The following is a 27,649-nucleotide window of genomic DNA, read 5'->3' as shown; positions in this document are numbered from 1 at the left end:
CAGTCATTAGAGTATTAGTAGACCGTCTGCTTCTAACACTATTTAGATGGATCCACAACATACTATGAGAAACTTTGCAAGTATTTGTCGTCTTAATTCTACTAACCCTAACTCTGAGAGTTAGTAGACATGTAGTTGCAAGTCAATAAGAATTAGTTGACATTTAGTGGCAAAGTTAGCAGAATATCTTAAGTGGACTATCAAAATTAAGTGTAACCAATTTCTGTGGTATAGAAATTAAACTTCATCTAAAAAAAAGTCCACAAATATTTACTCGGAGAGGTCAGTTTGTAAATTGTGTAGTTTATTTACAGTATATTTTGCAGCTGCTTTAGTCACAATCACTGTGTGCATGAAGTGTCAGACGATCAGTTTCTAGTGGGATTAAAAAGTCGCACCAAACCTGAATACAACAGCATTGTGAAAGGCATCAAGTGGCATTTGGGACTTGAATCTGACATCTCAAAATGTCACAGTAGAAACATCGGTCTCTAACTGGGAGTTTTAAAATCATTACATTTAGTGTAAAATTTATGTAGTCCATTGTGACAAAGCACTTCAAAAACAACAAATCCTACCAAAATTCAATGTGCCCTGCAAACAATCACAATTCATGAATCACCCGGCCATTCATACTGCATTCATTCACACATTTATTTTCAAGAAATATTTTAAATACTTGAAAAACAAAACAAAAACACTTAATTGAAACCATAGCAGACATGATTGATTCTCTATACTGTTCAACTCATGGCCGTACCCTTTATTAAACACATTAAGGTTTTTTGTACCGGTAGAAATATATGCGTTTCCTGTATAGTGTTACAATGCATATAACCCTCATCCTCCCTGTGAAGGCACATTGCTGTGTAAGCATTTACATGGACGTCGAGGGCCCTGCAGTCATGTCTATTTAGAGTTTAAAAAGCATTTTTATACTTGTGCAACTTACAAAAGAGGAGGGGGGGAAAGCACCTAGTCCGAGCTACCGTGACGTACCAAGCTTTTAAAAACAACAAAACAAACAGAAGTACAATATTCTCAGGTTCAGAGGCTTCTTCCTTCACAGCGTTGCCCTATTAGGGTGTAAATTTCTATTTTACCATGAGAGGCAAGGAAACAAGGTAAAGGGCCTGCAGATTTGTTTTTGGTGTTGGAGAGTCTCTCTTCACTGCTGGGACAGGAGAGCATTTCTGTTTGCTTTCATCTTCTCCAGCCGCTTTATGAGATGGTTGTTGGTCATTTCCATTTCTTCGATCTTGTCCAGGGCTGTACGCAGCTATGAAAGGAAAACAAAAGAGTCTAATCTTTTCCATGCTTGGATCATGTACGATTTTCTAAAATTAACAGATATTTTCAATTTCCATGACTTTTCCTTGGCTCAGAAATTAGAGAGAAAAATTATCAGGTTATGTTTATAGGGATAATGAATGTGAGAGATTTTTGAATGGCAGATTTTGGGTTCATACCTCCCTCTGAAGTTTTCTTTTCTCTGCTTTCAGTTCATCTTCTATCTTTTCTGCATTATCTGATGCAGCTTTATATCTGGACACCTGTCCTTCAAGTCTGTTAACCTGCCAGACAAACACACACAAAAAGGTTATGCCAATATTCAGTTATTTTTAGCATTAACCATTAAATGAAATTAAATCTGTCCCAGTAATAAAAAAAATATAAATTGCACAAAAATAATGTACAAAACTCACAAACATGCAATAAACTGATAAAAAGTGACAATATTGTTTTATAATATTATGCATAAAATTACATTTCAAAATAAACATTTTAAAAATCATTTTATTCATCAACCTATCGTTAAAACAATGCATCACATTTTCCATTCGAACAGAAAAATAAAAATACTTTATTTTCAATTGTTTTACTGCATTTTTGATCAAATAAATGCAGCCTCAGTGATCAAAGACTTTTCTTTTTAAACTAAAAAAGTGGAAAAACATGGCCATGAAAAAAAGTCATTTTTTTAAACTGTCACAAAACTAAATGATCCTGTCCCTTCTTTTTCTAACACTTCTGTTTCATTTCATACTACTTTTGTATACTATTGTTAAATAGGTTATTCGTACTATTATATTAACTTTCTTTTGTTCCAAATATAAACTCACATTTTGTTCCATCGTTGCCATTTCCTGTTCAGCCTTCGAGAGCTTGAATTTGTATTCACTTATCTGTCTGTTGGCGTCCCCTACAGAAAACAGACAGTATTAAAGCATGAGGTAGTAGTAAAGGTAGTAAAGGATGAGGGTTTGCACAGCATGCGTCACGGGTCGTACTCTGCATCTCGATGAAATGTAGGTCAGTGCCGTTCTCCATTCGCTCTCCTTCTGTGTAAACACTGTCAATCTTTGAGTGCTTTTGTCTTTCTTCCTCCAGCTGCATCTTCAGTTTTCTGATCTAAAAGAGCATGGATGTGTTACTTCAATTCAATAATGCCAAAAAATACATTTGAATTCACTTCATGTACAATCATACCTGGGACAAAAGTTCAGCTTTTTCATCTGCAAGCTTTCGTAGTCTTACATCTGGGGTATGAACACCGAAAACAAGCATTATGCCATTGTTTAATACTAATATATATATAAGCTTGACAGTGTATGTGGAGACTCACCCAAAGGTCCGTCTCCCGCTGACTCCAGCACCTGCGCTGCCTCTTGTGTGACCACAGTGATGCCTGAGGTAGGGGACTCGTGGCTGACGTCTCCATTGGGTGTATCCTCTGGTATGATGACCAGCCCGTGTTTCTGTCAGAGCAGGAAGGCCACAATATATTCAAATATAAAATTCATGAAACACTATGATGCCTTCTTTCAGACAAAACTGCATGTCTCCTCTATAGAGAAGGCCACCCCATAATGTACTGTGACAGGCTCAATAATGAAAAACAAAAAGATCAGAATATAGTCAATAATAAATCAGCTCAGATTAAACAGCTCAAATTGATTTATACTATTGTAAAGTCATGCTCAAAGTTCGCAGTGTTTTCATGGCCAGTGAAATGCAGAGAAAACAAATGTAGGCAGCAAGCCAAAAACTTTCCGTTGAAAGGATGTGTTTATTGTTGATATACAGTGCTGATGTCAAGCTTTCATCCTGTGCAGGAGCACTTAAAGACGTACCTCTCCCATTCGGCTTTTCCCCTTGAGGTCAGCCAGCTCATCCCTGAGCTCATCTCTCTCATTCCTAATGCAATCAAAGTACTCTTTCTGTCTCTCTAAGGCCTGGCCACACGAAGGGCAGGAAAAGAGAGAGGAGTGAAGAGAAAAGTAGACAAGTAGACAAAAGTAGAGAAGGCGGAAAACACAATGAACATACTTCAGCCTTCAATTAGGGCTGGGCAATATAGATTACATTTTATCGTTTTTTTCCAGCTATTTATGTATGATATACACAAGTGGTCGACTGATATTGGTTATTACTAATAATATTTAAAAAATAACATTTTCTATACATTAATTCCTTTGTTTAACCATTCTGATTACACGTCAAAATAAAAGTCCCACCTCCAACACATCGGCCAAGCAGAAACACAAAGCGGCTGATGAAAAATATCAAATATCTACCGGCCTTGGGGATGTATCGGTTGATCACTAATATACACTTCTGTATGCACTGAATTGAAATTTCTTAAAGGCGTGTTATCAACAGTTTTCAATCAGAATGATACTACTGATATTGACATTACATAATAAACAGCAATATTTACCAACATATATCCTTCTTAATATATACTGCCCAGCCCTAGCTTTAGTCACAGATGGCAGGATGAAAATGGACCATGCTGATAGATGAGCAGTGCAGGAAGTGAAGGAATGAGTATAGTGCTTTTCTTTCAATCATCTTGATCAGTTTGTGGATTTTCATGCAGCAGTGAGTATATCAAAAGTAAAACAATGAATCTTCTGGACGCAATCTATTTTCATGATACCAGCAGAGGGCAGCACTTTTTTCATTCATTGCCCATATAAATCCATTCAAACAAAAATGGATGCAAATATATTCCCCTTGTGTTTATGAACAAGCTCTAAATGTCAAAATGTTTACATGCACATTAGCCACACACCAATCCTCTGTAAAAATGAAGAGACTATATACATATATATTTGTTCATATGTATAAGGCTGCCTGGCAAAAATAATGTTAATAGATGTAATAAATCCATCTTTCTGCCGTCAATCCAAGCAGCATCTCCTAAACCGTCCTACCGCAATCTTTTTGTCCTTCCAGTCAACAGTTTCCTGCAGGTCAAATGCCTCTCTTGTGAGGTTATCTAGTTTTTGCTGAATTTTCTGGTTCTCCTGGGGATGCATTTATTAAAGCAGAAAAGGACAGATTCAAAATAGACACAACAAAGAGGCGATGAGACAGAACATATGAAGGAAGAAAACAGAAGGATCTCAACGGAGGAAAGTGAATGAAAAATTCTGAATCTTCCAATTTCACAAAGAACATAAAGCACACTTTCACTTCAAGACTTTCAAATAATCTATAACCCGATTATTCTGCAAAAGCTTTTAAAACATTGTTTCTAATGGCTTCAAATGAATTTGTGGTCGATAAAGCATTTCTGTTCTGGGCTCTACCTCGATAAGTTCATCTCGCTGACGAATGCCCTCCTTCATTTCCTCTAGTTTGTGCTGTAGGACTGAACATGTGTGCTTCTGCCGCTCTGACTCCTGTCAATCAAAAGAAAAACACATTCACATCATAATCTGCCAAGCTTGTGTACAGGGTTCCAACATTTAATGAGTGTATCAGAAATAAACATGGCATTTACAATCAACTGTGCATTTTGTTGCAATAAGACAGCTGGACCATACAATGTGATATTTTTAATCCGATGAATCATTTTCAGATCAATCAAAGCAGTTTTATTTTCTAGAAAATGCTAGTTTATTACAAGCACCTTTGATTTCTCCTCTGTTTCCCTGCGCAGCTCTGACATTTGCTCTTCCATCTCCTCGATGACGTCTTTGAGTGTGTCCACTTGGTAGATGAGGTTTGCCTTTTCATTGTCCAGCTGGGCGTTGGACACCATGGCTTTCTTGTACTTCTCCTCCACTTCTGACAGAGAATCCTGATCAAAAGGAGGAAAAACTTTCACACAAAAGTACTGGAGTAGCTTTACATATTACAAAACGTAATAACAGGCAAATAAAGCACACACTGACCACTGCACTGAAGATTAGATAAAAAATGTGATAATACAAGTAAAAACTGAAAGGTGCAAGTGTTAAACAACTAAATAATATAAAGTTGGACAGAAATTTCAACATGAATTCAAAATGGTCCCATTTACTTACTAAATGCATGTTCCTGGTCTTACTGCACAAATTTCTTTGTAATTTGTCCTAAAAAGATAATAACCTGCTCCGCCTCTGAAATAACTTCCCCTTTTTGACTCTTTCCCTCCAATCACTTATCCCATCCAGATAAACTACTGTTCAAAGGTTTAGGGTTATTAAGATTTTTCATGCTATTATGCTTAACAAGGCTGCATTAGTCATTCAAAAAAAAAAAAAAAAAAAGTAATATTGTGAAATATTATTATAACTTTTTTCATGAATATGTCATTTATTCCTGTTATGGGTTTTCAGCAGCCATTAATCCAGTCTTCAGTCTCGCATAATCCTTCAGTAACATTATTGATCCCAAACTTTTGAACAGTAGTATATATGTAATGCCACCTTTTTACAATAAAATCAATTCTCAATAGATAAAATAAAGTCCCTAAATAGGTTGTTTGTAGCATTTCATGTTGACTTTAACAGTGAATAATATATGACATCAGATATAAGAAGGAACTTCAATGTCTATTAACCCTTGTCTGATCCTTCACAGTCTCTCAATGATATCAGTCTCCACCTTCCAAATGTGAACTGGACAAACAGTGAAATCCTTTGCACAGCTGATTAATATATGTGTCTGTATCCTCTTCCATCTTCTTCATTAACAGCAGTTGGAAGTGAGCAGAGGTGTAATGTAACGAAGTAAAAATACTTTGTTACAGTACTTAAAGGGTTAGTTCAGCCAAAAGTGTTCGGAACACAGTTTATGATATTTTAGATTTAGTCCGAGAGCTTTCTGTCCCTCCATTGAAAACGGTATACTGTCCATACAGAAAGGTAATAAAAACAAATTAAATTTAAAATTTTTGGCTGAACTTACCCTTTAAGTATTTTTTGGGAGTATCCGTACTTTACTTGAGTTTTTATATCTCAGGCAACTTTTACTCCACTACATTTCCTAATCAAAATGTTAAGCTTTACTCCGATACATTTCCCCTTAGTATATTCGTTACTTACTACAAAATAGTCAGAAAAACACAGACTACATGAAAGCAGGTTTGACGAATCAGTGGTCTGGCGTTTGCTTGTTAGACTCATAAAAAGTGCGTGATTTCCCACTCAAGTCGAGTCAGGGGTGTGCAATACAGTATTGTCTGCGATAATATGGTAAGTGTTGTTGTAATGATGTGCCACCAAATATCCCCAACCACACAGAGTGCACACGCATTGATTTATTAATTATTAAAACTCAAAATTCCAGGCATTCTAGATTGTAGACAGCAATAATCCTTCTGTATGCTTTTTTATATTTATATAAATTCATGTAGACCTAGTTAACAATCTATACCAAAGAGTACTGTTTTTATGCAGATGCATGAACACATTAAATAATAATTTTATGCAAGTTCAGTAAAGCAATAAATGATTTACATTTTAGACATAATATTGCTTGTTTTTGCTAAATTTTGCTAACAAAAATAGTTCCAACAGATCACAGCACTGTTTTGCGTCTCTGAGCAATGGATGGTGTTAACTTATTGAATGAATCAGCTTGTTGAATAAATCGGTTGCATAAATGATTCAGTGATTCACTCATTAACAAAGTCAAATGCTTTGTTTCTGAATGAATCAGACGTTTGAATGAATCGGTTGACTCTCAATAACACATTCACTTGCTGTCACCTACTGGCGGTTTTAATTTCAACAAATCAACCATTTTTTTCATGACCAAAATTAATTAAAATATCAGTTTTTAACGTTTTGTATTAAATACAAAACATGAGGCCTATTTATACATCTGTATCTGCAGTTTAAATGCATCCATGTCCCCTAATACATGCTAATACATGACATTTCAGATGCAGATTACAAATATTTTCGTATGTTGGAATGAAAGACACTAAGTACCAGAAGAATTGCTTCTTATTCTTACTCAAAAATATAAAATGGAAGAAATAGTTGAAACTGAACATAATCTTGCTACTCAAGCTGTGTATGAACGTGTGTGTGTGTGTGTGTGTGTGTGTGTGTGTGTGTGTATATATATATATATAAACGCTTTTCCATTTTGCATTTACTTGTACTTTTACTTTCAATACTTAAGTACAATAAATATCACATACTTTAAGACTTTTACTCAAGTAATATTCTAAACTGTGACTTCAACTTCTACCAAAGTCATTTTCTGGTAAGATATCTGTACTTTTACTTGAGTATGACTTTCAGGTACTTTATACACCACTGGAAGTGAGGCAGAAGACTTTAATGTGACTTCAGCTCTTTAGAGCAATTACGTCTTCAGGCAACACGACTGTGGGCTAAACGTGATTGTAAAGAGCTAATGTAGTAAGTGAAAGACTCATGCAAGGCTCATGCTTTCAGACTAGGAGTGCTTAGAGCCTGGTGTGTTAGTGGAGGATGAAGAAAGGCATGCGTTGAACTCAGGACCCTCTACCTTTAACTCTTTAAGACCCTGCATGTATCGGCCCTCTACATCCTGAATCTGGTCCTTTAGATCATAGATGTCCTGTTGAGATCATGGGAAAGGTTTGGCATTCACTGAAGGTCAGAGCGGTGACCTCTGATTGTACATTCATACAAACACAAAAAGGAGAGAGCTTCCCAAAGTCATTCAAACATAAAGAGGAAAGAAACGAAAGCATTAACTGACACAAATAAAACTGTGAAATGAACACAAGTGGATTCTCTGAGATCGGATGCATTCAGTAGAAAAGTATGATGCTCTGTGCTCAGCCAAAATATGTTCAAAGGCAGGTAGATTCATCTTGTTTCAAGAAATACCTCAGCAGTCTGTACTACAGTTTGTGCAATGCAAATAAACAACATAATTACCCTTAACTCGCTGATAGAAGCCTCTGCATCCATAACAATGCTTCCAGCATCTCCGCTGCCCCTTCTAGAACTGCTGCCTCCTAGAGATGCCAGGGCAGCTGCAGAGAGCGCCGGGGTGGTACATCGAGAGGATGGCTGGAGGAAACAAGAGCACAGAACACCCATCAACAACCAATCAAATCATTATTTGACAACTTAAACACCTGTTAGTTAAATTTATTTGCATAAATTCAGTAGGAAGCTTGCAGTAGGGCTGTGCAACAAATCATCTACAATAATATCATAATTACTGTTTCAATAATATGCGTTTTTACATTATCGAGTATATTGCAAAAAACAAAAACACTCAGATACTGCACACATGATGAAGGTTAGACTACTGCGCTAGCATTTGGAGTTCCCACTATCACTGCATGATTTACAGTAGTCTATTAAAATACATTTAGAATTTCCCCAGAATTCAAAATTAGGGGGCAAATACACCCCAGTATGACTTTTATATCATCTGATTAAGTAATGAACACACAAAAAGTTTTATCTCCAAATATCAATATGATCGCAAATCTGACATTGATGTTATAAAACAGTCCAATACACAAGTTAATATTAATTGACTTACATTTTAGACACAAATTCCTCTTTTTGTTCTATTTCTTCAACACAGATAGTTTCAAACAAAGAACTGTTTTGCATCTCTGAGCAACAAAAAACAGTGTTTTGTTACTGAGTCAATCAGCTGTTTGAACGAATCAGTTGACTAAATGACTCACTCGTGCAGTGATTTGCCACCACCTACTTGTGATTTTAGGTTTATATTGAAAATATACTGCCATTTTTACCCAAAATCATTTTAAATATCGGCATTCAACTTTTTTTTTTTTTTTTTTAGTTTACGCATTTGTAATTTGCAGGTCAACAGCATTCATATCCTGCAATTATGCAGTCTGTGTAAATGTATCCAAGTCAGGGGAGTGGCTACATGTATAAGAGATACACGTAGCCTTAATAATAAGAGAAACATAAACTTGGGTCTTAATTATTTGTCAAGCATCTCAACACAGGGAAGTGGAAAATTATCTTTTATTCCTCTTACCCGGCTATAGGGGTCTGTAAACTGCTTGTCACATTTCTCATCAAGCTGAAAAAGAAGAAAACACCATTAGTCTCATTGGTTACATTTAGAAAAATGCACTTGGTTTTTGGCCTGGGTTTTGCCTTCATCCTAAAGTAAGACAAAGAAAATGGTTAGTATGATGCTACTTCTTGTATCCTGTTTTAGGCACACATCATGCCACGTAACTCATTCAATTTAACCAGAAACCATCACAGTCAGTGCTCCAGCCAGACTTCACCAAAACTCCCAGTTGTAAAACCAAACATTGACCAACAAAAAGAGACACACACACAACAGTTAGATGCATTTATTCAGTAATGATACATATACCTTCCAAAAAGAAGTCATTAAATAGAGGAGTCCAGTAGAGTCATTTTTAATGCAATTGTTACACAATATCAAATCATGCAGAGTAAACCAACTTGAATAACTGAACTACTATTACTTTAAGTAAACATCCAGTGCTCTTTAGTCAACTTGTCACATTGGTTAATACTTCATGCATGTCTTGACTTACACTGTCCAGGTCTGGGATGCTCAGATCATCAAGATCAGAGACAATACTGCCTCTGCGATTAGAGCGGCTGAAATAATCAGCAGCCGTCTCAGAGATATCAGAGAAATCAGACAACTACAAACAGACAGATGAGAACATGGGAAAGTGAAAGAAAATAAGAAGTTGAAGTGGAAAAGTTTTTATGATATAATACTGTTTTAATAACAGAATATGCGGTTGCATTGTCTGAACACTGGATATGTGGTCACAGTTTCTATTCTGGCTCACCACACTATCCCTTCTCCCACGTCGACCTCGGGATACAGTGCTGCCAGAATCGTCATCAGAGGATGACTGAAAGGTTTAAAAGAGGATGATTCAAAAGAATAAATGCAAATTACACAGGGAAGAAAACCAAAAACCATCTGTCCTAACTGTTAAGTAGAACATGCAACCATTTCAAAGTCACTCTTTCAATAGCACTCCATTTGTATTAGTGCCAAGTCATCAAACAATGTCATTGCTACTTAAGATGTTTAGACAAATGCACCACATGCAAAATAAAGACATTGGGAGAATTTCTGTCCCACCTTAAGAAACCAACCTATCTAAACAACAACAATGCATCCATTTTTTGGGTACTTTTAGTTTATGCACTGAATTTAACGACAAATTATAAGTTTTAACATATATCTGGACATGCTACACTGACAATGTTGACTTTTTGGCTCAGATGTTGATGACCTATGATAAGCCAAGTAGCTTAATGGCACAAGTCCACACCAAAAAAAGCAAAAAAACAGAGAGAAAAAGCCGCCTTCATGTCTCTGATATTATGGTACTCTATACACACAATCATTCAAAAGTCTGGGGTCTGTAAGATTTTTTTTAAATTATTATTAATACTTTTATTTAGCAAAAATGCATTAAAGTGCTCAAAAGTGACAGTAAAGAAATTTTGAATGCTACAAAATATTTCTCTTTTAAATAAATGCTTCTCAAACTTTCCAATCGATTTCCAAAATAAAAACATGTTTTCCACGAAAAAAGTCTAAGGAGCACACCTTTTTAAACTGTTTTCATTTACATTTCTTATGCAGCAAATCAATATATTATGATTCCTGGTACCAAAAAAATAAGCTTTTTCCTGCCATTACAGGAATACATTAAACTGTCTATATTTTTTTCTCATCTAAATCTTATCCTAAAACTTTTTTTTTTTTCTCAGGCATATGCTTAATTTGATAATATTTTAGTTTTAATTTAGTTTTATTTTGCATGGTGATGTTTTGTTTTAACTTTATTAATTTAACTTTATTAATCTTTGTATATATTTTATTAGTATTTAAATTGTATTGTATGAGAATGCTTTTGTCTCTTATGTTGTACAGCATTTAGGTCAGCATTTATGTTGTTTTAAAGGGCTATATAAATAAACTTGACCTTGACCTTCCTGTTGGCAGCTGTGCTAAAACATTTTGATACAGATTTAATGGTAACAAATTTATGATTGATTCATGTATTTAGCTCTCTCCTTATGTCTCCTTTCCTTATTTTTTTAGGTCTTCCCCTTGCCTTCCACCCCCCCCCCTCCTCTTTCCTTTCTTTTCGAGGTAATTGCCTGATCAGGAATAAATAACACAAACATATTCAAATATAAACAAGTGACTTTAAGTTGTAATAATAGTTTACATTTACTGTATTTTTGATTAATTAATTGCAGCCTTGATCAGCATAAAAGCCTCAAAAGCATTAAAAACATAATGCTTCAACATAGCTTTGTCCCCTTCTCCCCTTGTCCCCTTCTTCACGGTCTATAACTTACCATGCCAAAAATGTAAGGTATCATTAATGTTTGTAAAACAATCAATGCACGAGTTACAAACTTAGAGTTCAATATGTGGAGTTAGACTAATGGAAACATCTAATTTAAAAAGGTGAATTATCTGAGTGTATCATACAGATAAGCACACACTGGCATTTCAGAATGCACACATGCATGAGCAGCTGCAGCAGCTCTGGACACAAGCGATGCTCACCACAGGGCTGCTGCGGGTGGAACTGGCACCAGAGGAATACCAGCTACATTCAGAGGGCTGCGGGGGGAATAACACTGACCACTGAGTCAATGCTGCTCCGGGGGTATGATAAGATTATTGTTTTATTATGTATGCTATTGCATCACTTACAGGTCTGGAACTATATGAACCATACAGACCGTCATCACATATGGAGGCCTGAGAACACAGATCTCACATTTTTTAAATGAACAGATGACAAAGAGGCTTATAAAACAGAGTGGGGATTAATCCCTTCCAATCATATGGCAGATGTGCTGAAAATCTGACTGACCACACTATAGCTGCGCGTCAGACCTGCAGAACTGCTGCTGGACGGAGCCTGTGAAGGTCAAACAACAAGCAACAGCTGTCAGATATCTGCACTGAGTCAAACTGACCGTTCCAGACTAGCTTTTTAAACTGAAGGAACCACAAATACTGAAATAAAAACCTTCATACATAATAAAACAGAATTAGCAAGGAAGAACATTCCAGGAGGACTTAAGAGACTTTTCCTCAAAGATTTGCTGTGTGAGAATACTAAACATGCAGAAAGGAAGAAGACAAACCCGTGGTGTATAGGTAGATACAGTAGAGGGAGAAGGTTTGGAGTTCTTTAAGCTGGTGTAGTTTCTTTGGTCATGATACAATCCAGTCTAAGGGAATGGTGTAAAGCCATGGGAAATGAAAACATCGGATATGAATCAGTCACAAATCTGAAATAACATGCTCTAAACCAGGAAGAACATGTTCATGATGATGCATCAAGAATGAAGCAGCTTTTGAGTTTAGGATATTGATCAGTACTGACCAGAAGGTCCTTTTTGGAGCTACTGCCAACGGTTTTTTTGTGAAGATCATTATATACAGAGCTCTGGAAGAGAAGATCACAAATGTGAAAAGCTTTCTCTTACTAATGGTAATAACTTAGCACTTTTGGAACCAGTCCATAATTCAAGGGGGAAATCTAATTGCAATTATTTGGATAAAAGTTGTGATTTAAAATGTAATTATTTGTTGGGCTGTTTAATTATTATTATTATTACTATAGGTTAAAATATAAAAAAATAAGAAATGTTAATTTTCCCTATAAAAAATATTTTTTTTTTTATTAGATTTTACAAATGTAAAACTGCAGTACTTATATTTGGGGCTGTCACATTTTCTTTATTTTCAAACATTAAACCAAAGAGATTGCATTTTATTTTGAAGGAAAGCCACAGAGGATTCCATGCAGCTTCTCTTTTGTTGATCAGAGCCTGTTTATGGGCACTTCTCATTAACAATTTTGGTTAAACGTTTTTGGAATTTTCCGCTCCCAAATTCATGTTATAAGTGTCCCAAACATATAACATTCATGTAGTTTGTGAGCCTGTCTAGAGCATCATTTCCTGTAGCCTGAGTTGCTCTGAGACACTGAAAACACTGGAATATGAGCTGCCTGTGTGTAAAGGAACACAGTGCACTGCTTTACTCTGAAACATGGAGCTCATATATTTAATGAAATCAACCTTAGAACCTTAGCCACATCACAAGTTTTATTTTGCTTAATTGTGTAGCCAAATTAATCTTGTCACAGATATATAAAGCTATGCTTTCATAGTACAATACTGGTAAGAATAACGGGCCCGTGCATGTCTGCACTTATAAAATGTCAAACTGGAACAATATAAAATACTTAAATGCAGAACTTCTGACACTCAAAGGAGAATACACTGTAAACTGTCACAGATACATACAGTGGAGTGGGAGTTCTTCAAAGAGGAACTACTGGAGATGCCAGACTGCAGAGAAAACAGCACAACCATCACAATCTATGCTGGATATACTGTATAACATGAAGTAATCCATGCTGCAGACATGCCATGTGCGCTAATAAGGAAGAGCTACGTCAGTTCATATCAAAGACCCCTTTGTGTTAGTGCGCTCCGCTCAGTCACTGAGTCAGTCACTGAGTCAGTGCGGTTATGCTTCATTTATAGAAAACCACTCAACGGTGCCAGTCATCAATAGCACAAAGCCTGCCTGTAATGTTCATGCACATCAACCTTGAAGTAACCTACATGAAAATCAAATGTGGCTCTCAGAATATTATTCCTTAGCTGCACTGTGATCGCCAAAAAAAACTAGAACTAGATCATTTCAATATTATATAAGCTAAAGTACGTGTTACACAGACAAACAATGTTAGTATAATGCAGCAGTCTAATTTAGAGAGTCATGACAGTCACACAAGAGAAAACGATGTTGCCAAAATACACTTACTACAACATCAAATGGAAAACACACACACACACACACACACACACACACACACAGTGACGTACCACCAAGTCTCTTTTTCGGGAAGAACTCTCCCGACTGGAGCGATGAGAACTGCTCAAATCTCGTAAAGATGCTGAACTTGACTTTAAAAGCAGAAGTCCAATAGGAAAACATTCATTTGCATATTCCAATAGCATAAAAATAGCACTTTACATGCTATTGGAAATCTACCTTTCTAAACAAGCTTTTAAATCTTTCCAGTTTGTGATTACTGGATCAATAAAATATGATGATTTGATTGCTGGAATTTGCATAAATAGTTTTACCCTACACAACTGAATAAAGTCTGAATGCACTTTCATAAAGTTCAGTATGACACACCCTGTAACTTCCAACACTTCGGACCGATGCTGTATCATCATTTAATCCCTGTTAATGAGAAATTAGGAGAAAAAAAGAAATAAGATAATAAAAAAAAGAAAGGAAAAAGAACAAGACAGAAACATCAGGAGATACAGACCCTTCGACTATGGCTACTGGAATGATGACCATGACGGGCCTTTTCTGTATCAGCCTGAGATGAACAGAATAAGGAAGATAGAATTTAAACAAAAGCAGCTGCGTGTTTTAGGCTGTGTTAGTGTTAGTCTTCACCAGCAGTCCTAAACAAACTCTTAACATACTTCAAATTTCAAGGCAAGCATTCAAACTTAGCAGCAGAAACATGACAACAGGGCCTGGGCAATATAGATAAAATTCTACATGTATCTTATAGTGCTGTCAAATGATTAATCGCGAAAAATTGCATCCAAAATATACGTTTTTGTTTACATAATATATGTATGTGTACTGTATATTTATCATGTATACATAAATACACGGCGCACGTATATATTTCAGAAAAATTTGCTGTTCATATATTTAATATATTTATTTATAATAGAAATTGTTTGTAAAGTAAATATTTTCTAAATATATACTGTATGTGTGTGTATTTATACGTACATAATAGATAGAACATACAAATATATTAGGGGTGCACCGATCAAGACATTAATGCGCATCTCGTCAGTAAAGCGGTTCTCTAATCAGCGGTAAATTCCATCAGGTGCATGATTTCACATAGAGCAGCTGTTACTACACAGAGCCGTTGTTAACTGACTAGCTGCGCAAATAAATGCTGATAATGAACGTGGATTTACACAGCTAGTCATTTCTTGATTGGTGCACCCCTAAAATATATTATGCAAACAAAAACTTTTATTTTGAATGTGATTAATTGCAATTAATCGTTTGACAGAACTAGTATCTTAATATTTACCAAAATGTTATTCTATTATTTGATGTAATATAAAAATACACTAGAAAATAAAGTTTAAAATACAATGAACACTAACATAAAAAAATGTTGTGCAGGGTTTAAAAAAATAATTAACAAATTTGCTATAAAAACATATTTAATAAAATAAAAAAATACGTGTGATATTCAGAATATAATTTAGTATTGGCACCATATCACTGCAAAGAAATCAGAAACATTTCAACCACCCCATTAAGAAAAGGCCACATAGAGATACTCATTTTAGACTGACAAAATTAAAATGCTGAGATCAATTTTATGGGGTTACCAGTGTGATATATAAAAACACACAAACACCAAAGCAAATAGATCATGTGCAAACACTCTCCCGAAAAAGTGAATCCAATGCTGTCCTAACAGAATACTATTTTTAAAGACAACAACAGTACCACAAGGGTTATTTTATAAACCCAAAAAAGCAAAAGTATTATTAAAAACATGCTTGAAAGCCACATCGAAACAACTGAGTGTATGAGAATACAGTAAGCACACTCCCATCTGAAAGCTCTTTATTAGTAAAAAGTCAAAAGTACATGCATGTCCAAACTGGCCTAATCCTTCCCATACCATCCATTGGTGGATTTGCCCCCATTTCCTGCTAGAGGAGGAGTGCTGATGGTAAGACAGCTGTGAGAGAAAGACAGCCACAAGACAAACACAAAGATTTCTATTGCAATTCAATGTGACAGTGGATTGTTTGGTACTTTTTTTGGTGAATGTATTACAGACAAAAAAGAAAACAAACATACAGATGAACAATCCCATTAACACGCAATTACTCATACTGAAAGTATGTACTTCAGTATGCAAACATATTTTTCAAACCGGTGTAAAACAACATCTGAAAATGCACAAGTACCAACAGATACAGCTGACATCGATAGAGGAATCATTCACATGTGGCTTCAACCATTGAAAACATACTGTATTGTCAAAGGCCTGTTTCCACTTAAGAGCTTAGTTAGTCAGCTAGCTAAATCTGGGTTGTGAACCTGGAACTACTTGTAAAAGCAGTCATACTTTGTCTTCTCAACAAAAATGCTTAAAACAGACAAGCACATTATGAAAAACGCCACTTTTAAACAATCCTTCTGCTTTACTGCAACAAAAGAGGAATGGTCTGTAGAAGATCAGGCATATTCTGAATGAAATCCAGAGATGTTCCAAAACCTAGTTAGCTTCCTTGCCATTAAATGCCACATAGACAGCATCCTAACTGAAATCGAACCTCATACATGATGGATTTGGAACTAAATATGCAGGAATCCATGCGTCATACTTACAGCACTCATCATAATATGGGAGACTCAATAGTGTTTTGCATTATCATTTTGCAAAGCATTATGGGATTTTCTTTCTCCATTAACCCTCTGGAGTCTAAGGGTATTTTTGGGGCCTTGAGAAGTTTTGTCATGCCCTGACATTTGTGCTTTTTTCAGTTTCTTATAAATATCTAAATGGGTAAAGTCTAATATCACTGTAATCAGCACAAACTGGGCTATAATAATATGTGAAATGCATGCATGTACATGATTGTATTTTTGAGAAAAAAAATGTTATGCATGGTTAGTGAAAAACTAAAAATGTTAAATCACTTGAATAAGGCAATAAAACACATACATAAAATTGGTTGCCGGAAAAGTTGAGAACTGGAGCTTGTAGCCTAGAATTTTTCAATCTGAATGATGTGAAAATCATCTTGTTTACTCACTCACAGAAAACAATATATTGATTTAAATTTTCTAAAACACTTTTTGTTGGTAAAAGTCATATGCGAGTAGGCGTCAACTATCATGAATATCATTGTGATTTACACCTGAGAAGACAAAGGCCTGCATAATGAGCTGCATAATGAGCCTCTCATTCAACTGTGCCACTCTGAGGGCAAATTTTTTGGCATCCTTTCTCTAGTCACACAATCCTTCAGAAATCCTTTTAACAATCTTATTTTCTACCAAATAAACCCCATTTATTATCATTATTATTATTATTATTAATGTTGAAAAGAGCTGATAATATTTTTCAGGTTTTTTTTAGGGGGAATAAATCGAAAGAACTGCATTGTTTTTACATTTGTTAGAGTTATCTCTATTTGTCACATTTATATTATTTACATCAAGCTTTTGAATGGTATAGTATTGTATATTGTTATTGAAACTTCATAATGATTTTGATTATACATTTAGTCAGGAATTATAGTTTGGAAAAAGTATTTGGAAAAAGTCTAACTAGTAAAATGTTTACACGTTATGTGAAAACTAGTACAAATAAATAAAAAGAGACTTACTCATGTTTATGATCTCTGCTGAATAAAGTGCTTCATTCTTTTTTCTGAGGAAATCCATTTCTCAAATCCTCAACCACATCACAACTTTTTGGGGTGAATTATGTCTTAGTCCTCTCATCGCGAAGCAAACAGTAAAATAAAATAAAAACTTGAAGAATAGTCTCGCTGCTTTTTCTTCTGTGTGGGCGTATTCAAGCCGCGCGCTTCAGTTTGAATCTGAATAGCGCGTTAAGCGCGGGGGCGTGGTCACATTAGATATAATGAGCGGAGATATGAAAAACAGACATTGCGTTGTTTTCATATGGATTACTTTATCTCAGAATATTTGTTTTCGGCAGCACTTGTTTAGTTTAAAAGTAGACATTCCAGGCTTTCTATAGATATCTCTCTCATGTCTCTTCGTTGAGTATTCACGGAGTTACAGTTCATTTTAATGAAATGTTTGTACATGACGATCAGCGGAGATAAAGACTGTAGACAGCGCACCTTGTTTGTTATCTTTATTTTATAAGTGCACAGAGGTTTTTTGTTATTATGTCTGTATCCAAAAAAAACTAGACCCTTTACAGATAGATGTATTGCTCTTATCTGTACGATTAAAACTGAGAGTGTAATTTAAGTTCTTTTCAGGGTTATCAGGTGAAAATGACTCAAAACGCATATATGCGTTAATCGACTCGAAAGGGTTAAAGGGGGGGTGAAATGCTATTTCATGCATACTGAGTTTTTTACACTGTTAAAGAGTTGGATTCCCATGCTAAACATGGACAAAGTTACTCTATAGGTACTCAAGATTAAAAGGATATTGAGTGAAAACGAGCATTTCACCCCCCCTTTAAGGATATATGCAACCTTGCATCAATTATGCTGCTAAGTTTTTGGAACAAACGTCATGTTGAAAGTTTGCCTATAATGCCTTACAATGCTGCCTATCCAGGTAGTTCACTAGGTTTTGGAACAGAGGATCAGTGTAGAACATACCTGACTGAAACAAGTATAATAAACATGTGGTTCTGGATTTGGGCAAAGGCAGAGGAAAGAGGTGTGAAGACCTTGAGAAACACATTGGAACAACTTCTCATCCCATCTGCTCTTTAGGACTCACCTCTTTCTGTTGCCGCTCCAATTCTCTCATCCGGATGTCCCGAGCCTCGGCACGAGCTGCTCTCTTTGCAGCAAGTCTGGCTTCTGCCTGCACAAGAGAGGAAATAGAAATGTATCTTAATAGCTGTTGCATCAAACAATCCGAACAAAAAGCACTCTGTCTGGATGCTTAATGGTATCTTGGACCTGCAATTTTTTATAAGTAGTCATTATTCTGCATATGTCCTTTATGAATTGCTCTGATAACTCACCGCCTTACATAACCGACTTTTCACTCATTCACTAAAACACTGCAGGTTATTTTGGTAAACTCAAAATGAGCCAAGAATCATCAATAAATATACGCATTAAATTTATCAAAAGTGTGAGTAAAGACATAATGTTACAAAAGATTTCAAAAAGTGCTGTTCTTTTAAACTTTCCAATAAAATTGCCAACCCTCAGTAGTGTATATAATTAAAATACAGAACTGGAATGAAATAGAAGTGTATTGTCGCTGCTTTCTCCACTGTTACTGGCATTTTACACTAATGGTTCAAAAGTCAGCAATCATAACATGAATAGACGTCAGAGCTGTGGATAGCGTAGATGCTGATGATATATATAAGAGCAGCTGGCGCACGGGACCCATATTCAAACCTGAGTCATGTCTCAATTCCATTGGTCCTCTTTCACCCTCAACTTTCCTGTTTTGCTAGAGTCCTATAAATAAATGCCCAAAAACACCCATAAGAAAAAAAAGAGGGGAACAGTCATATTTTCCATGCGACCATGGTTGGGAAAGCAACATCTTCATAATACATGGGTGGACATGATATAAGAAGTGAGAAACCATGGCTGGGAGGGCATCCCTCTTAAACTTCACTGGACCGTTTAAGAAAACATTTAACGGCTTGAAAGAAGGCATTCAAGAGTCCTGACACAAAACAATGAAAAGGGTGTCCTGGGAAACCACACCTGTCTCTGTGACAAAACTGGGCTTTGCAATAGAGCATCCCACACTTTTCAGATTCTTTAAAAATCTTTGGGTGTGCATTTTCTGACATCAGGTTGGCTGACATGTTTTTAGAGGGCGGGTTTGGTAAGAGAGGGGTTGTGGCTGAAGCAATGGGGGTGGTCTAATTCACATCTAACTGGATGAAAAAACTATAAATGCGATTCAGCAGCAGTGTCTAATTTAAGATTAACACACACACACCAAACAAACAAATGCTGGACAATTTCTAACTATCCCATTCCTCATGTGACATGCATGCAATATGACCTGCTTGCATTTCCTAATACCCAACATAATTAATTGCGTTACACTTCAATACAAATATGCCTTGACAGATGGGACAGTGACTTTACAAAGTATGCAGCCTGACAGCAAACATTTAAACAAGGCTTACAGGAAATCTTTACACATGGTGAGGTTAGAGCGGGTGGGCTCTGTGTGTGTGTGTGATTCTTATGTTCAGCACCTGTTGAGCTGTCTGACAGTTTGACTCGCTCACCAGAGCAGCTCAACTGAGACCACTGTCTCCAGCTCTATCTATAGACCAGCAGAGCCTCCGTCATGAGACTGCAACAGGAAATCTGAGCGGGGGGAGACACACTTACTTCACAACCTCCAACATAGCATTTATTAGAGAGACAGTCTTTCTGTATTCTGCAGAACTGGTGCTCCATAGGCGAACAGACCAATGAGATGAGACAGCATGACTACACAATAAGCTTATCATAGTCCATATGGAAATGTTTGCAACTGTATTACTGCAGGTGACAATAAAATGCAAAGTGTCTATATCTGCACTGGTTCATTATGCAAAGAGCAGTCAGCTTGTCATTTAACACCTACTTTAACCATACAAGCTTTTATAAGACTCTACAGTTCAAACTAGTGTTTTTACCCGATACCGATTCCGATACCTGGGCTCAGGGTATCGGCCGATACAGAGTACTGATCCGATACCTGGGTGTGTATCTGTATATACTTCTAGCCCTGTGTAAATTGCTAGAATTATTTTATGGTGTGCTTCAGACTTATCCTTTAATAAAACATGAACAAATACATGGTGAGCTACTGTATTTATTACAGTATTTACATCTGACATGAATTTGACAGTAATATTATTTATTTTCTTAAGCAAAAAAGAACTTCAAATGCAGCCAAAAATCTAACACTGCAAACTAAAAAAGGTATTTTAGTTTTACAATATAAATGTATAAAAAAATGCAACAATAAGTCTAGGAATATAAAAAATGATATATTAATCAGATAATCTCTTTACAACAAAACAAGTAAAAAACAAGCAAATGTCTAGGCATAATTATTATTATTAATAGAGATGTATTATTATTACTACATAGAGTAATCGCTAAATCTACTACAGGCTACAACAGTAGCTTAATATATTGTCAATTTACTCATGTTAAACCGAACTTTTATTTTGATGGGTTGCCATGAAGATCTTTGAGTGTCTGTGTTTATGATATGACAGTTTTCTCAAATTAAATGGTAAATTCTCATGAAGTGACGGTTTATGCGTTTGTGTCCTCATATCATGACACACGGCAGAGACTACAAAACAGCGAGCTAAATAGTATTTTGCAGTTTAATATTTACAGACACTAGTATATATTCGGCTACAGTCTGAAGCACTGCGATTAGACGCTGGTATCATCACATTTTTTTTTATTTTCAGCACCGACTTGGTAGTGAAGTGCCAGTACTTGTGGCATCCCTAGTCGCCATTTTCCTGTCTGGTGATATTTCCGATACAAGTATAGCTTCCTTGCCATTAAATGGGGGGTGAAGTACGGTTTTTACATCACTTGAATATGATAAATTCTTCACTTTAAAATAAAGTCAAGAAAACCTGCTGTTCTTCTGGGCTGTCTTTGTGGATTGCAGGCAAATCAATGCACAACCAATGTAGTCTGATTCACGAACAATAGACTTATGAACCAGATCTTTCAATGCAAACATGAATGTTTCAATACATTCAAAAAGAATCACAAGTTGTCAGTTTGAATCAGTGTGACAAATCCTTCACTGAATAAACTCACTGAATCCATTGAGGCTGCTTACAGAATCAACATTTGACTTACTGAACTATATGTTATGATACTTTCAGTGAACTCTGATTATATTTAAGTTGACTGTCTTATGGCTGATAAGTTAGGCCACTAAAAATACAAGTCACTTTACATAGTTACTATTTTTCAACAAAGCCTTCATTTTAGTAGAATATGTCAACCAGCATGTGCCCATCTCTAGTAAACAATGTGAGGTGGTGTATGTGCTTTAGTGCAATAGCAACATTATATTCAGCCTAACGCTGAACTGATCCAATGGACTATGGCCTTAAAGGAACACTCCACTATTTTTGAAAATAGGCTCCATTTCCAACTCCCCTAGAGATAAACAGTTGAGTTTTAAAATTTTTGAATCCATTCAGCCGATCCCCGGGTCTGGTGGTGGCAATTTTAGTTTAGCTTATAGATCATTGAATCGGATTAGACCGTTAGCATCTCGCTCAAAAATGACCAAAGAGTTTCAATAGTTTCCCATTTAAAACTTGACTCTTCTGTAGTTACATAGCGAAATAAGACCGACGGAAAATTAAATGTTTCGATTTTCTAGGACGATATGGCTAGAAACTATGCTCTCATTCTGGCGTAATAAATCAAGGAACTTTGCTGCAACTACACAAACTAGCCGTGGACTATTTTCAGACGCAGTGTAATATCACTGTGCCTGCTGCACGCATGGTACTTCTGCAAAGTTCCTTGATTATTACGCTGGAATTAGAGTATAGTTCCTAGCATTATCTGCCTAGAAAAATCGCAAAAAAAAAAAAAGTGTAGTGTTCCTTGAATTACCACAAATGCAATAGTACAAATTAAACAATTAATAAATAGATTAACAAAAATATTTCCTGTACGAGTATTTTTGCATTGCATAAGGTGTGCACTTTGAATATTACATTTGGCAAAAAAAAAAAGTACTACAGTACGTTGACCTAGGCTAATGGACCATGCAAAACACTACCCTCTGAAAGTGACAAGACTGGGCAGTAACATAAGTGACCTCAACAGGGGGTTGCATGGCTCAAATTCACCCCCAGTAACCCTGACCATGCACAGACAAATCAAACGGCATGCTTTCGGTTAACAGAGATTTCTTTTAACCATTAGGGAGTTTCCTCCACAGCAGGCACAAAATGGGTGGATCCAAAGGCAGGTTCAACGAAACAAGCAAAGTTTGATGAGTGTTGTAGGTAGACTGACTCATAATCTTTGGACTGCATGGGTGGGGCGAATCCTGCACTTCTAGATACAGTAGATCTAGCTTGCGTCATAATGCAATGAACCAGTAAGAAATTCAGCTTCTCTTAACTCCATAAAAGTTTGACTGAGAAGTACATGACCTCCAGCAGTGCACAGGACAAGATGCCAAACTTCTCTCAGTGCGCAAATAAATCATCTTTAAATATTTAGATATTTAACAAACATCCTCAATCTGGCTGCAGTTTCACTTCTGCAGTTCAACTCACACCCTGTAGCTTTAGATTTCTCAGTTTCCTCTTTAAAATCATCCTTATATGGTCCATATTCATTTGCTTTTTCACTGACAATATCAGAAGGAAACGACTGCCTTTCATTTCCTTCATGTTACAGACTGAACAAACAGTTGACAAGGAAAGAAATTGTGTATCAGAAACCTACCCTTCTTTTTCCTTCCCTTACTAAACTGTAGCATAAAAGTCCTGGTATTTATATCAAATCCCTGTTTTAAAGTCAATACAAAATAGAAATTGCAATCATCTTTCCAAGTTGATGTGAAGGGAAGGGGAACTTATTTTATATATTTACATACTTTAAAAATATAATTATGTGCACAGATAAATTATTTAAAAAGGGGTTTTGTCCATTTTATTACATGGTGCCTTTTAAATGAGGAAATTGCCGAAAAAGAAAAGAAAAGCAAACAATAGAAATGAAAAGAAAAAAAGCTGACTAACTGATAAGTGAGGTTGCCTAGTTTATCTAGTGTTTTTGTTTTAACATATTATGTGCCAGTACTATAATTAACATGCTGACAAAGCTGTGGTTTAGCTAAAGATGTATCATAGCAACAAGAAATGCATATGTTATGGTTATGTCATGAACATGGCATACATAACAACGAAAAAGAAGGCAGACACCAAATTCTCTCACTTATGATTTTATATCTGGCTTAGTGACAAAGTCATCCCATTTGGTCACATGGGGGCTCTGCAATTATAAATTTGGGTCATATGATTTAATTTCAACTTGAAGAGTCCCTAAGCTCAGCACTGATAGCAGTCAGAGTTTTCTGCTTGCAAGAGTGATGGGCTCACACATGTGTGCTGCTGAAAAATCTAAGACAAGTCTATACTGGCTGCTCCCTGCTCAATCTGTGAGTCAAACTTCATCAGCTGCAGCTCGGACTGGCAGAACCTGAACATCAGCATATTTACATCACAACAGAGCTATGAGGGACTGACCAACAATATAATGAAGAGCTAAACTATTCAGACTTAGATGCAGAGATTAGATCCCAGACATTCACCTTTAACCCCATAAAGCCTACTGTTTCATATTTGATAGATGAATCTAAGGCCTCCAAATTACCAACATTGTCAAAATGTTGCATCATCTACACACCTTCTGGTGTTTGACTGGTGTCATACTTTTAGCAACTAAAATCATTTTAGAATAATTCTAAAATTGTCCACTTACATGTCATTTTGCTCTGAAATCTTTAATGATTTTTAAAAGGTAAACGTAAAGATAACTTATTTTGTTAGCAACATTACAAGATAAACACTTTCTGGATTGAAGCAACTTAATTATATCTACATTATTTTTTAATAAAAATCATGCTGAATGCAACTATGAAATATAACACAGCAGCCTTTTGAGAAGTGTTTATTTGAACATCTCAATCATCATTGTTTTGCATTTGTATTACATTAAGTTTTGCACCCACAATGAAAACTACAGAGCTTTGATAATAAAACAAAGCATTTGAACATCTTAATCATCTTAAGACGTATTATTGGAAAATAGATTTATGACAACTGACATGTATATGCATTTAATGCAAGCAGTCTGTTAATGTTAGAAAATTCTCACTGATTGTATTTTAACATCCTGGTCATATAAGTAACAACTGAATCAAATTGCATTTTTTTCCCCTTCTTGAGTAAGAGCTACACGTCATCATTATATTAAACTATACGGGCCATAAAAGTCTGATGTATCAAATAAGATAAATAACATCAAACACATATTCTGCAAACTGTATCTAAACAAATTATCCCATTTCAAAAGTTGTATTTTTCTAAATATTACTTCAAACGTCAGGCTTTGCAGGGTTAATATTTTCATCTTGGACAGTCCCTTCAGTTATGGTTTGAATCGTTTGAAGGATTTGAATCAAATTCCCCATTTGAGATACATAACAACACGCCCTTTCAAAGACATGCCAGCAACTTTAACGTCAGCAAACCCAAACAGGAACAATGATTGACAGATGGAGAATGTTTCTGATTACAAGGTGCTGGCCGCTACACTTCTTTGCTGTTTGCTGTTTACAGAGCCTAAGGCTATCACAGAGACAGGTACACAAATTCCTGTAATATCTGTCAATTATTTGGGACATTTTGTGTGTGGTATTTCAAAAAAAGCAAATCATTTTTGTAATCAATTTTGTAAGCTACAGTGAAGGGCGAACAATGAGTGAATTTCAGTCTTTTTTCCATGAAGTATGACTTCTTTGTCTTTTGAATTGCTTAACAGTCCAAAATCACTGTATGCTTGTGTTGTATATATGCATTAAATGCATAATTAAGATGTTTTTTGTTTGTAACAACAACATCAGGGTGAGTTTCTAGGTGAATGCTTCCTTTATTGTGGTTACAGGAAACCACCAGCCACAAGAGGACATGGGTGAGAAATGGGTTTCAGGTGAACAGCTCTTACCTCTCTGGCGATGCTGCTCAGTGCCTCATCCTCAGCTGAGAAGCGGTCTTTAATTGGGGCCCGTTTTCGTCCTGATCCTGGCGTCCCCATGTCAGCAGCAACTTCACTGTGCATGCAGAAAACACTGAATGAGATGTTTATGGTCTCTTCTCACAAACATGGTCTATTTGTGTAAAATATAACCTTAATGACCCGTTTGTTGAAACATAAAGCAATCTAACAGAACGCAGCAGAGGAAATTGCATTGACACCTTTTCTTCCTATGCAGGTCTATTTGAGTTTACTCTGCATCTTAGCGTTATTTCATAAAACATTTCAAATGTAGGTTAGATTGACCTGGCCTCTCACACTATGTCACGCACCCACAAATAGAGGCTTTAGTCATGTGTGTCTGGACTCAGAGCTGATTAACACCAGACACACAACCGAACCTCATCATATAAAGTGACAAAGCAGAGAAATATCACAGGCACGGAGGACTAAATAGTTTGATTCTTTAAATGAAGCCACCTCATCTGTTCTTACATGCTCTTTAGTCAGAAAAATAATTTACACAACGACATTTAACAAGCAAATTATTTCAATAAACAAATGAGTAGTTTTACAAAGGATTGTGCGTACGATATTATGCTTGTCTTATTATATATAAACCCTTGTTGAATGTGCCAGGATCTCAAAATTACATTTCAATGTAAATAAACCTATAAGTTAAATGAAAATCTATATTTATATTGATATTTCTGCTTAAGGGCTAAATATAAACCAGCACTCATTCAGCTGGGTGACAGACTAACGTTAACTTAAAGCACCTATTTGCCTGAAAACAAATATATTAACCAGCGCGCTTCATGTTTAAACAGAATAAGTATGAAAAACATAAAGCTAAATGTATGTAATTATTATGAATTATAAATGTGCTAAGGAAAATTCAATGTATTTGTGACTCTAGTTAGCGGTTAGCTTGCTAGCTTGTCCTCAAAGACATAAAGTGAGTAAATGTCACTCAAGTCTCGTGCCGTTAATTCACACATTAGATTGTAGTGACCTCCCTGGACTTTCATGACAGTCGGTTCCCGTAAATGCCGGTTTCTTACCGTTTCTGTTCGTCACTGTTTCGCTCGAGACTCGGGTCACTTCTGACTTGGACGCGGGCGCGTTCCCGCGGACTAGAGAGAGTGAGCGCGTGTCACGTGCGCGCCTCCGTTTGAGCGAGAGCGCGCGTGCCTGCGTGACAGTCACAAACTGACACTGTCCGTCACCTCAAGCTCTCCTGAAAACGGCTCACATTAATTCACCAGACGCTTAAAAGCAGCATACCACCTCTAGCATCAGTTTAATTTATTTTACAAAAGATCGTGAATGGCGGGAAATGGCGCCAGACTCTGTTGGTTAACAGTCGTTCCTGAAAGTCTGAGGTATTTTTTCCAGATTCACGCTAAAGGTCCCGGATGTTGGAAAAGAGGTGTGGCCTTGGAACACGCCTTAACCAGCTAATCCTAACCAGAGCCGTTAAATATGTTTTTCAACGGCTCTGACCCTAACCAACTAACTATTAGACATCCTAAACACAAAGCTATTCAGATTGTAGATGTTTTTGTGTAATAATTTATGTCCCCCTAGCAAATTACTTGTTATTCAATAATAATAATAATAAGTCCCCACCCTGTTTTTATACAGTATATGGTCCCCATCCAATATTTTACCAGTTTACCTCAATACCAACGATAATTTCTAATTTATTTTTTATACCACCACAGACTTCAAAGTTCTGTGACATTTGTAGTCCAATAATGACCTCTAGTTGTTGAATT

The 27,649-nt window shown here is 36.1% G+C and overlaps 1 protein-coding gene across 8 annotated transcripts; it reads right to left on the bottom strand.

Annotated features, from left to right (window-relative positions):
* Positions 1 to 283: 283 nt before the first annotated feature.
* On the bottom strand, positions 284 to 27,322 carry lrrfip2 (leucine rich repeat (in FLII) interacting protein 2). Of its 8 annotated transcripts, XM_052572041.1 has the most exons (28): positions 26,933 to 27,281; positions 25,839 to 25,944; positions 18,844 to 18,930; positions 16,019 to 16,078; positions 14,612 to 14,665; positions 14,473 to 14,520; positions 14,154 to 14,234; positions 13,566 to 13,610; positions 12,638 to 12,700; positions 12,396 to 12,482; positions 12,119 to 12,166; positions 11,956 to 12,003; positions 11,806 to 11,862; positions 10,055 to 10,120; positions 9,788 to 9,901; positions 9,250 to 9,294; positions 8,157 to 8,291; positions 7,759 to 7,830; positions 4,922 to 5,092; positions 4,599 to 4,691; positions 4,221 to 4,313; positions 3,135 to 3,236; positions 2,627 to 2,759; positions 2,491 to 2,540; positions 2,292 to 2,412; positions 2,124 to 2,203; positions 1,470 to 1,574; positions 284 to 1,279 (listed from the first exon to the last, which is right to left on the bottom strand). In XM_052572041.1, the coding sequence occupies exons 2-28, from the start codon at positions 25,926 to 25,928 to the stop codon at positions 1,169 to 1,171; spliced, it is 2,259 nt and encodes a 752-aa protein (XP_052428001.1). In that variant the 5' UTR covers positions 25,929 to 25,944; positions 26,933 to 27,281; the 3' UTR covers positions 284 to 1,168. The 8 variants fall into 8 exon arrangements, with proteins under 8 accessions (XP_052428001.1, XP_052428003.1, XP_052428002.1 ...); XM_052572043.1 differs by lacking the exon at positions 7,759 to 7,830 and having other exon boundaries at positions 26,933 to 27,280; XM_052572042.1 differs by lacking the exon at positions 13,566 to 13,610 and having other exon boundaries at positions 26,933 to 27,280.
* Positions 27,323 to 27,649: the final 327 nt, after the last annotated feature.

Source organism: Carassius gibelio, chromosome B13 (genome assembly GCF_023724105.1).
Source record: "Carassius gibelio isolate Cgi1373 ecotype wild population from Czech Republic chromosome B13, carGib1.2-hapl.c, whole genome shotgun sequence".
Lineage (NCBI taxonomy): Eukaryota > Metazoa > Chordata > Actinopteri > Cypriniformes > Cyprinidae > Carassius > Carassius gibelio.
Note: the sequence above shows the minus strand (reverse complement) of the source record. Positions and strands in the feature narration are given on the sequence as shown.